This window comes from Garra rufa, chromosome 1 (assembly GCF_049309525.1).
Source record: "Garra rufa chromosome 1, GarRuf1.0, whole genome shotgun sequence".
Classification (NCBI taxonomy): domain Eukaryota; kingdom Metazoa; phylum Chordata; class Actinopteri; order Cypriniformes; family Cyprinidae; genus Garra; species Garra rufa.
The window spans coordinates 7414326-7426825 of NC_133361.1; the positions used below are offsets into that span (position 1 = coordinate 7414326).

General features: G+C 35.2%; 2 protein-coding genes across 2 annotated transcripts in view; both read right to left on the bottom strand.

Moving 5' to 3' along the window:
- Window positions 1–996, bottom strand: part of LOC141329545 (uncharacterized) — a 9846-nt gene extending 8850 nt beyond the window's left edge. The window contains exon 1 of the mRNA XM_073835472.1: window positions 709–996. The gene's annotated coding sequence lies outside the window, so the exon portion shown is untranslated. The remainder of the gene's footprint in view (window positions 1–708) is intronic.
- Window positions 997–3535: 2539 nt separating this feature from the next.
- The window catches only part of LOC141338699 (uncharacterized), a 10976-nt gene continuing 2011 nt past the window's right edge, over window positions 3536–12500 (bottom strand). The window contains exons 4-6 of the mRNA XM_073844345.1: window positions 10382–10471; window positions 9822–9902; window positions 3536–4685 (exon numbers count right to left, since the gene is read on the bottom strand). Coding sequence (XP_073700446.1) covers window positions 3700–4685; window positions 9822–9902; window positions 10382–10471 — 1157 coding nt within the window. The 3' untranslated portion in view covers window positions 3536–3699. The remainder of the gene's footprint in view (window positions 4686–9821; window positions 9903–10381; window positions 10472–12500) is intronic.

Here is a 12500-nt window from a genome sequence, read left to right on the forward strand (position 1 = left end):
CACGCTCTGAGTTCAACACTTTCTTGGTTCCAAAAAAAGCAATGAGCTAAAAACGCCTTTACGTAAGGGATAATGTACAGGAAAAATAAGGAAAAAAACTGGACATGAATATGAATTTGAAACCTTTTATTGGCATATTTGTTTTAAATTAACATTTTTATCCTTCCGCGAAACGATATAGTACCACGTGACTAACCTTCAAACTATGTACGTTAGTAAGACAATTTAAATAGATTAATGTCGAAATTTTCCATTGTTAATTGTGGTTGTCCAGTGTTTGTCACAAGATGGCGCCAAACGGTAATCTTTGTTGGCAGGGAGGGATTTTAAACATACAAGTAGTACCGGCTATGCGTTATTACTTTGGAGCGGTGATTATTTGAAAAGAACGAACCTGCAAATGTCTCAACTGACCAATCAGAATCAAGCATTCCAAAGAGCCGTGTAATAAATCTTTTTATTATCAGTTCCATCACATCACATCTCAAGACATCTAAAAGGTGGATTTAATGCATTTTAATAATTAAGCACTTATTTTATATATATATATATATATATATATATATATATATATATATATATATATATATATATATATATATATATATATATTAAGCAATGTACAACTTTTTAAGGATCTGCAGGCACTCGTTTAAAACATTGTAGATGTACCACAACCGTCATTATAAATGAAGAATAAAAACGAACCTCCTTGTTCCTCATGTTTTATTTTGCTGGGTTCTGGTTCCTCGTGTTTTATTCTCCAGGGCTCTGGTTCACTCGTGTGCTCTTCACTCTCCTCTTTAACAAGCTCCATCTTCACAGCAGCATTTTTCAGTTCAGCTGATACTCCTCCAGATATTCCTGCTTGCTTCAAAACTTTTGCCACGGCTATGAGGATGAGAATATTACATGCATTTATTGATTATTTTTCTATTGACAAAAAGTACATATCAAACCGTTTGTGTTAAGCCAGCATTACATTGAAACAACATAAATCACAACTAATCTTCTTCTGTTGAGGTTTATGGTGTTTGGCAAACAACGGATGTATCTTAGCGCCACCTGCTGGACTGGAGTGCGAAGCGTCGAGTAGTAATGGGCAAATGAAGCCTCATGGAGCACTAATCTTACTTTCCCTCTTACTGTTCCTAGAAAAGATTCAAAGCTACCTCAAGTGTGTTCCAAACGTGTGTGTGCTGAATTTTCTCTCTGATAATTTCATTAATCCAAATAAACTTTGCCATTGAACGCCAGTATGAATATTAAAATGTTGTATTAGTGGATAAATATACACATATATGAATTTATTATGGCAAATTCTTCATATTGTGTGATTAAAAATATAAAGAATAAGTCTGAATGAAAACTTACTTAAATAAGATCTGGGTGTTCAAACATTCCCAGTTGCAAAGTGTGTCGCAAAAATTTGTCCAATTTTAAATTGATGATGCAGCATTTTTTTTTTTGTTTATTTGTTTTGTTAATTAAGTTTCACAATATTATCTGTATTTCTGATCAAATAAATAAGCAACTTTTTTTAAACAATATTGTATATGTTACGACCGAGGTCTAGGGTGTAGGACAGGGGTGCCCAACCCTGTTCCTGGAGATCGACCTTCCTGCAGAGTTTAGTTCCAACCCTGATCAAACACTGGAGCTGAACTCTGCAGGAAGGTAGATCTCCAGGAACAGGGTTGAGCACCCCTGGTCTAGGAGAAACATAAATAAAGGTCTTCACACTGCACTCTTGCGATCGTTCGTCCTTTATTTTTACTAGTTAGGTTAAATGGCAGTCCTCACACAAGAATAGGAAGCGAGTGAACTTCAGGGTTGGGCCTAGGCCAAAAAAATAAACAGAAATTGAAACTATCTTTTCCCCAAAGAATCCTAAAAAAGTTCAATCAAAATACAGGAACTGAACTAACTCCCTGACTAATTGAAAAACAGGAGAAAATGAATATTACAGAAGAAAGTGCCACCCAACCCCTACAGCTTCCATGCGAAAAAAAAGTGGTATTTACAGTATTTACAATAACAGGCAAAAACACTTCAGAGGAAAAACTTTACAAGAAACAAGGAAAACACTAGTTGGGTAAAGTGATCAGCAAACTATCAAACAGAGTTCACAATATTTACACAAAGGTCCCTATACAGAGTTTATCTTTCTTTTCTTAACAACACAGACAATTTCAAACAGCAACAAACAGCAGCACCAGTAATAAATTGTAAGTTTATTTCCTTAATTTCCCCAGTACTGACAGCAGCACTGATACCTTATATAACTAAAATACTATAGTCTTTTGTAAATTAGCCCCAGAGCTCATTTAATATTGGATTCAGGAATTTATTCCCAGTGTTGGGGAAAGTTACTTTTAGAAGTAATGCATTACATTATTGCATTACTCCCTAAAAAAGTAACCAATTACATGACTTAGTTACTTTTTTACGGAAAGTAATGCATTACATTACTTTAGCGTTAATTTTGCATTACATTTTAAAACTGGGCAGAATTTTTTTTTTTTTTTTTTTCGTTTTTAATATAAAAAAGATTTTTAGCAAATGTAAAAGCCCTGTCACTCCAAAAAGTGAAGTGAATAATCCTAAGGCTGTAGGAAAAGTAAATTCACATCTGTACAGTAGAACTGTAGGAAAAGGAAGTTCAACACTCTTCAGCAATGAGAAAAATGAAGCACAAATGTTAGTTTATCTAAAGTTTTGCTTATTAGTATGAATGAATTGGATCAATAAAGGTCAGCAAAGACATTGGTTTATAAAATGGGATTAAATACCTACAAGAAACAAAAAGTAACTAGTGTTACTTTTTTTAAAAAAGCAACCAAGATATTTTCTTAAACAAAAAAGTAATGCGTTACTTTACTAGTTACTTGAAAAAAGTAATCTGATAACATGACTCGCTTTACTTGTAATGCGTTAACCCCAACACTGTTTATTTCTACTTACAAGAGAAGCAAAAGAGGAACAATTACAAAGATACATGACTGTATATCTTGCATCTGCATTTTCTAAGTGAAAGATTCATTCAAATTCAATCTGTCTTTCCTAAGTGTTACAGCCTCTTCTTCAGCTTCCTGAACAAGGATAAAAATTTATTTTTCCCAAAGTTGTCTTGGACAAAGTGGTACAACATTGCTCTAAGCAAACAACAATAATAAATAAGACAAATAAAACAATTAAGAACATACATTGTTTACAAAATAAGACTAACATGTTACAGGTGCATTGTTCTTGGTAGAGTTCAACAGCTTTATCGAGGCAAGAACAAACTAAAGCTTCAGTCTATTCATTTTACACATTGGAAATCTCAGTCTCTTCCCTTCCAATGGTAGCGGCTGATATTCGTTCAAAAGAGGATGAATGCAATCAGCACTGGTTCAGGTGTGTTTGATCAGGGTTGGAGCTAAACTTTGTAGGATGGTAGATCTCCAGGACCAGGGTTGGGCACCCCAATATATATTATAAAGCAAAATGATACACTTTTCAAATGGAAAAAAAAAATGACATTGTTCCTCGGGGAGGAACTCCATCTTTTGAGTTGGCATGCTGGTTTTGAAGATGAAGCTGAACCTAATTCACTGTGAAAACTTTAGATAATGTTTATTTGTCATGTCGCTTGTAATGACCAGTTAGGACAGAATTATCCAGATCATGTTTTATAGATTGATGAATTATTGTGTCTCATTTGGTGAGGACGCGGCAAGTGCTGGATCTGACGATGATCTCCTTACTGTGCTTGTTTTTTGTATGTCTGTGTAGTGCATTTGAACGATTGAAACACATCCCACATGCAGTGCATTGATACGGTTGCTCTCCAGTGTGGATCCGCTCATGTGACTTTAGATGTCCTGGCCAACTGAATCTCTTGTCGCAGTATGAACACTCGTAAGGTTTTTCTCCAGTGTGAATCCTCTGGTGCCGTTTCAAATGTCCAGCTGTAGCAAAAGTCTTCTCACACTCAAAGCACATGTACTCTCTTACACCAGTGTGTATTTTCTGATGTTCCTTTAAACTTTGTAGACATGAAAAACTCTTTCCACACAAATGGCATGAATGTGGCTTCTCTTTTGTATGAACACTCATGTGCTTCTTCAGGTCTGAAGCTCTCAGAAATGTTTTGCCACATTGATCACATACTTGTAGTTTCTCTCTAGTGTGGATGTTCATGTGATCCTTAAGGCTTGCTAATTTTGTGAAGCTCTTCCCACATTGACCACATATGAACGGTTTCTCTCCAGTATGAACTCTCATATGTCCTGTAAGGTGTCCTTTTTGTGCAAAACTCGTCCCGCACTGATCACACGTGTACGGTTTCTCTCTAGTGTGGATCCTCTCATGTGTTTTCAGATGTTCTGACCGACTGAATCTCTTGTCACAGTGTGAACACCTAAATGGTTTCTCTCCAGTGTGAGTTGTCTCGTGTATTTTCACATGTACTGACTGAGTAAATCTCTTGTCACAGTGTGAACACTTAAAGAGTTTCTCTCCGGTATGAATTCTCATGTGAGCATCAAGATTGTATTTGCATGTGAAACCCTTTTCACACTGAGTGCAGGTGAAAGATTTCTTGGCTCTTCTTTTCGTTTGAGAGCATGTCAAAGGTTTCTCTTCAGTTTTGACATCACTTTCCTCCTCAACTTCACTTGATTCTTGATTTTCCTTGTTTTCTTTCATAAACTCTGAAATATGAGTACAAATGGTAAATTTTCAACAATTTGTAAAAAGCAGAGAAATGTGGACATAAAAGCGGACCCTGATGTAACAATGTAGACAACTGCTTCAAAATAAAGTAATTTTGATGTGTTTTTTAACTTCCCATAAGTGAGGAACATTGCTCTTCACATTATACAAATAACACGTTTCTATAGGGATAACCATCAAAGGAGTAGTTCACTTTCACCCCCTTGTCATCCAAGATGTTCATGTCTGTCTTTCTGAGGAAAACACTTAGGGATTTCTCTCAATTTCGTGGACTTCTATGGTGCCCAAAAGTTCAGTTTAAATGCAGCTTCAAAGTGGTCTAAACAATCCCAGCCAAGGAAGAAGGGTCTTATCTAGCAAAACAATTTTGAAGATAAGGACAAAAATGAGATTGGACACTTTGGAGTTGGAGTTTGGAGTTGGAGTTTTTGGACATAACCTAAATGTATTGACTCGGATCACATGTGCATTGCAGAGACCATTTGAGGTTAAAAGGTATATAAATGGTCAATTTGTTTCTAAAATGACCGATCATTTTGCAAGATAAGACCCTTCTTCCTCGACTGGGATCGTTCAGAGCCCTTTAAAGTTGCATTTCAACTCTATTTTGGAAGTTCAAACTTGGGGGCACCATAGAAGTCCACTATATGGAGAGGAATCCCTAAGTGTTTTCCTCAAAAAAAAAATTTCTTTACGACTGAAAAAGAAAGGCATGAACATCTTGGACGACAAGGGGGTGAGTACATTATCTGTAAATTTCTGTTCTGAAAGTGAACTAATTTTGTAATTATGTTTGATCAACTTCACAATAATCTAACAACTTTTGTCCTTCAAATGTGGCTCTCATGAAAAAATAGTGAGGACCACTGATCTAGATTATTCAACAGCTCGTAAGATTTTACACACAGTCCAAATCTGCTTGAAGCTTCATATTCGTCAGCATTGAATAAATAATCAAGAATAAACCCCAACCTGTTTGTTCTGCAGTATCTTCAGTGTGTTTGATTCTGCAGGGTTCTGGATCTCTCATCTTCTCTCTGTCTCCTTTAATAAACTCAGTCTTTGCAGATTTCAGCTCTTCCTGATGCCCATCTTCACTCGTAAACTGATGGAAATATTCCAGCATTTATTGCTGAATTGCTGAATGTGTGATTGTTGAATATGATTTTCTGTGTGGAAGAACCAGATTTGCCAACATCATTAATGAATCAGTTAACTTGTTAACTAATTTACACTTTTAAGCATTTATGTAAGTGAAGCAGATGTCCTCCAAATTCCATCTTTGAAGAGACCAGAGCCTTACAAATACAAATGGTTGTTTTTTGGGTTGCGAGGGTCTGCGTATGGTGTACTTGGTTTTGCAATAATCAGTTGCTCCACAAGAAGGCAACTAGGCTTTCTGTGATAGACGGTGATACAGGTGTGAAGCCGCAACACTGGTTTTGTCACTTTTTTATAGTAATAAAAATAATTTAGTTCAGTTAGAGAACAGACAATTAAAAACTGAACGTGGCTGCTTAATGCAGTGTGCTGAACAACAGTTGCATCAGATTTAATGGATCACTTGAGGACAGTGAGTAGTGCTGACTGACAAGAAGAGAAAGGTGAGAAAGACAAGACGATAACGGATGATTTAGTTTCGAAACAAACTGCAAAAGTGTTTTTAAAACACAAATGTCTTATTTAATTGGTTTCACAGTGTTTGCTGATTTTTAAACTTAACTTGTAATTTATTCATTTTATTTGACATCAAGGTGAATGCCGTGTCTCCAAGCTTTCTTATTCGTTTTGCTATAAATGATCTACGTTTTTTTATCTATTTAGTTGCACAGGTTTAGCCTACGTATTTTCACTTATTTTTGTATAGGCTACCTTCAACTTTGTCTAAGTTATTTGTTGTTTTATATTAGGCATATAGCATGGCGTATTGTTATTCGTTTGGTTAATTAAAGTTATATGACTCATAAAGGCTAAGTGAGTTTGATGTTGCAGGCCTATGGGTTGCTTGAATTGGATTCAAACAATTGCCGCTGAATTGCCGCTAAATCAAAAGTGAAAGTAAAATGTGCACTGCGCTTGAGGAAGAGAGGGAAATTTCAAACAAGCTATGAACAACTGCTTTACACCAAATTGCCACTAATTCAAATGTAAAAGTTAAATGTGCATGATGCTTAAGGAAGAGAGGGAAATTCAAACTAACTAAAAGTTAACATATGTTTTACGCCGTATTGAAATTAATTTCAAAGTGAAAGTAAAATGCCCACAGCGCTTTAAGGCTATTTAAAGGCGATGGAAAGTGAGGAACCGTCACAACATTGTGGCAACACACGCTCAGGTTGTTCTTTCACAGTAGAAGATGGAACTAAACAGACGGAACAACAACAACAAATGCCTGCACTGACAAGAGCTTGTGTAAGGGGGTTAAAAAATAGCAACAACTTAAGGTTAAAGAAATATATTATAATATAATATATTTTAGAGATATATAATATAGAAAGATATTTTTGTCAGTCAATGCAAGTTAACTTTTAAAACATTTAAATTAGCATTTTTTAGCATAATTAATAATGCTATATTTAATAATGCAATAAAATAATTAAATAAAATGTAAAATAATGCCCATTTAAAAGTTTTAGAAGTTTACTTGTATTTGATATTGGGCTCTACATATAGACCATGTTATGAAATGACACTATCTTTGTAACGTTAGATATTTTTGACACTGCCAACATGATGGTAACGTTATATCAGCCATTTCATGCACTGCCTGGCCAGACACTACAGTGAATCAGATTGGACTATAAGTGGGCTACAAATATCTATTCTGACTACGAATTAAACCGAGGCTATGCATTGAACATGTCAAAGAAATGAAACCAAACACCTTGTAAACGCTGCTAACTTAGCTAACATGATGGAACATCATACACTTCATGAGTTATTTTGGGGAAAAAAATGACATGTATCCAAATTCAAAGTCATTTAGGGTAGAAGGGGGGTCACAGCCGGACAATATCGGATTTTTAGTTAACCCAGACGGTGAAATGACTGCTATTGCTTGCTGGGATGCTCGTTGCCTGCTGTTCTAAGTGTTTACGTCGTCAGCTAACACTCAATCTTCGCTGTGCTCGGAAAAAAGACAGACAATATATTTTACATCGTTTCAGAATAATAAACAAACGGTGGAAAATGTATTATACAATTTCAAACATGCGAAATACCGTGATCTGCTCACTCACCTCAGAAGAATCGACGCTGACCAGCGCGCTAGTGATGACGTCACCGCTGCGCCGCGAAAAAAACGACATCTCCTTAAACCAAACATATTATAAACTTTTGTTATTTTACATGGTAAGTTTTTCATTCTCAAACAAAAAAATTCAAATAGTTCCCATTCTTATCCCCTTTTTAAAATTGAAAATCACAATCTATTCACCTGATAAAAAAACCTGCAGGATTTATTTAAAGAAAACCTGTGTATGTAGATGCTTTCCTTATATATGTTTGTTTCAATTGATTTGTAATATCATTGTAATTTCATGTAAAGTCTGTTTTTTTTTGTATCAATGTAATTCAATTACTGTAAATGTGTACAGTATATGTTTGTGTTTGTCATCAACGTTTAATTTAAATAATTGGTCATTATTTTATGGATTTGTATGTGATCCCTTGGCTTTGTTCTTTTTGTATTATCTGTTCAAGCGTAAAAAAAAGCATCTTCATAAACCAGCGCCAAATAAACAACACATCTATACATAAGCATACAAACTCTTTTTTCATGTATAAACTGATTGGATTGTGGCAGTGGGTTAATTTCGAGTACGCATGAAAATGTTTGTTTTAGTCCACTTCACCAAACCCACACTACAAAGAATAATGTACAATTCCAATAAACCTTGAGATTACTATTTGTCACGTTAGAACAGATCATATGGATATAATAATGTATGTATAAAACTAAATTATTATTATTTGTAATATAATTTATAAAACTAAACTAGTAGCCTAGTAGTGGTAATATTTAGTAGTACTTCATTCAACCTTTTAACTTTAATTAAAAAGGCTTATTTCTGTTATGCTCACCTTGTAAATGTAAGCTCTTCATTTAAATGAAACGAGCGCAAACTGGGAGCTTAATGGAAATGGCCAAATGTACAAAATCAGGCGATTATGTTCACCCATTTAAATGTCTCTTTATGTATAGAGAATGAGGTTAATCACTGTCAGTTTATAATTATTGCGTAGATTTACACTGATGAAATGTACACCACACAAAAAAAAATAAATAATAATAATAATAATAATTAAAAAAACATTTCAGCTTTTGATTTTATTTTTCATCACAAAGCAACTGTAAGCCAATAGTGTTAAATTACATCTAAATGAATTCTAATGCTAATCAACTTATTGCATATATACAATATGTACAATAAAATGCAATTAATAAATACATAAATTTAAATAAGTTAGTTATCCAATATCAATATAATTTTGCTGCTTTTACACTTTTAGCATTGATCACATATGAAGACATAACTTGGCATAAAAACATGTTGAAGCATGATGCAGGTGGGAAAGACAATCATTCATATATTTTCATAAGGATTTGTCTCTATAAATTTGAAATGATCAGTGAATGAAAAAACCAAACAAGAAACAAAACATGAAAATACATCTGTAAATATGTCGTATGATAATTAACAGACGTGTAGTAAAAGTTTACTATAATGATTAGATGAATCAAGCTTAGAAAAATTGCATGTATTTATATTAGGATTTCTGTAATACGTATTCAGTGTCACTTAAGATACTTCTGTATATGTATTTATTGTTATATTTGAAGTATTCAGTGCAGTATTTAGAGAAAATATGCTTGAAAGCTGCATGCAAATATCCACAATATCATTGAGATGAAGATACACCTTGCTGTAATCTGGCCTGTTATTAGATGAGAGTATTTTATTTTAATACTAAATTCGTCACTGTTTCCTCTGGTGCTGTGAATCCTTCCTTCCTGAGAAATAATTGAACACAAAATCATTTACTGAGCTCTCATGATTGCAGTTTGCCACAGATCAATGTGAATCATCTGAAAAACTCACCAGCTCTTCTTGCACAGATGATCTGAAGAAGAATCACAGTAGGAGCAGCAAACACTGCAAACTCAACAATAATCACAATCACTGCAGGAAAGATGATGGACAGATGACAGACACAATCAAGAGAAGAAAAAAAAAAACAGGCTAAATGTGTGAAACTGTGAATAAAATCAAAGGCATAAAACAATGAACAATGCAAAGACGTGTCCTACCTCTGAATAACAATCCAGTCCAATCTGTGATCATGTCTGTTAGTTCAGTTCAAATATAAAGAACATATAAACAAAACATTATCATACTGTCCAGTGCGATCTCTTTCTAATTTATAGATATTCATATACAGTGTGACATTTTGCAAGGTTGCATAAACACTGAAATGTAGAATACTTATATACTGAGAACATCTAAAACTTACAAGCTTTTGAATTGCATAAATGTTTATAAATTCATTAAGGTTTGAATGCTGAACTCTTGAATTAGCAGGTTGATGTAATTGTGGTCAGACAAAACAAATGTAAAGCAGTGAAGTGAGAGACTACTGATGTGTGAGAGTGATGATGAACCTTGTTCAGGAGCTGCTGCTGGAGTTTGTCTTGATGTCGTCTCAGAGTTTGAGCTGCTGACTGGAATCTGAGATTTTATATCGACCGGAGCTGCAGAAGATGAACATTCAGATCATAATACTGTAGGACATTAACATCATATTTACTTGATCATGACACACAGTTAATGTTTGATCATCTGTGTTTACAGTGGCAGTTGTTGCAATCTCTAATGAAATCGGTCGGATTTTCTCTGATGAGCCGTTTTGAACTTACTATTTGAATGCGTATTTGTTAACTTAATTCTTGAACTGAAAAGTTTCTAGGGGTTCACCGGTTTAACCCTCTAGGGTTCTTCGGTCATTTCTGACCGGAATTTTTAATTTTTTTTTTTTTTTTTTTTTTTTTTTAAATGGTAGCTTCATCGGAATGGTACGAAACTTGGTGACTTTTACGGCACTTGGTATATGAACACACACAAAAATTGGGGACAGGATTTGAAAAGTCTAAGTGGTCGTAAAAAAACAGTCACACTCAGGGCCTTCGGGTCAAAATGACCGGCCATAGGAAATTAATGGGGAATTGGAAAAAAATATGAATTTTTTTTTTTGTGCATACACTCTACAAATCAGCCACAATGCAGAAAAAAAGCACACAGCAGTGAAGGGGTGACTCTCTAAAACAGCGGTTCTCAATTCCAGTCCTCGCAGCCCCCCGCTCTGCATATTTTGCATGTCTCGCTTAGTTAACACACCTGATTCAGATAACGAACTCGTTAGAAGTGAGGTCCGTGCAGGATGTGTTCCGATTGACATTGCCTGCACAGTGTTCATTGCTCCCTGCTCCCTAAGCGGGGGAAATCTGTTTACTTCGAAACATTCATTCACATATTTGCGCTACGCCACCGCATGCAGCGTCTTCACACACAGATGAAACTTACTAGAGAAGTGTGACATAAGTGCATCTGTAAATAAATGCATTTTAAATTTACGTCTCGCACGCTTTAATGACCTTCAAATGGAACACATACGCTCGCTTCGAACTAATGAATAATGGCGGAATATCCTGTGATGTCCACTTCGAAGGGCAGTAACGTTGGAATAGAACAAACGTCGGAAGCGATACGTGAAACACAAAATGTGCAGAGCGGTGGGTCGGGAGGACTGGAATTGAGAACCGCTGCTCTAAAACATCAAGAGTGCAAAACACTACAACACACACACACACACACACACACACACACATGTTGGGTTTACATGTTTTATGGGGACATTCCATAGCCGTAATTGTTTTTATACTGTACAAACCGTACTTTCTATGGCCCTACACCTACCCTACACCTAAACCTAGCCCTCACAGGAGGTTGTGCACACTTTTACTGCATCAAAAAAACTCATTGTGCATGATTTATAAGCCTGTTTCCACATGGGGACCTAAGAAATGTCCCCACAAGGTCAAAATCTACTGGTATTACTATCCTTGTGGGGACATTTGGTCCCCATGACGTGATGAATACCAGGTACACACACACACACACACACACACACACACACACACACACACACACATAGGGAAATATGAGACTGGTGAGACTGTAACAGAGAAATGTGAGAATATGTGAAACAAAATCAATGAATCAAATAAAAGGGAGACATTGGATCCAAAATGCAAAAGTCACACACCATGTCTCTCTCTTGAACTCTATTTTCCATTTACTGTTTGATAATTGTTATACTTTTGCTGTTATTTTAGTTTTATGTTCATAATTGCTGTTGCCTTTTGAATAAGAGTTACTGTTCATTGAATATGTAAAAAAAAAAAAAAAAAAAAAAAAATGCACAACCTGAAAAGGCAAAGGCAAATATGTGCAAAAACAACTAGAATTCACAAGGCCTTCTACAGAGAGCAGTACATCCATCTAGTGGTTAAAATATGATATTGCTTGATAATCTTGCTCACTACACCACCAGATGGCACCAATCTGACTTCAAAAAATTGTTTGCTATAGGCCAGGTCTGTACTTTAAACTGAAATACAGCATTAATTAAAAATAATAATATATAATATTATCTGATGGATAATGGAGCGGGCACAAGCACATCAGGCACAATCATTAAACATATTTCAAACGAACTCGACG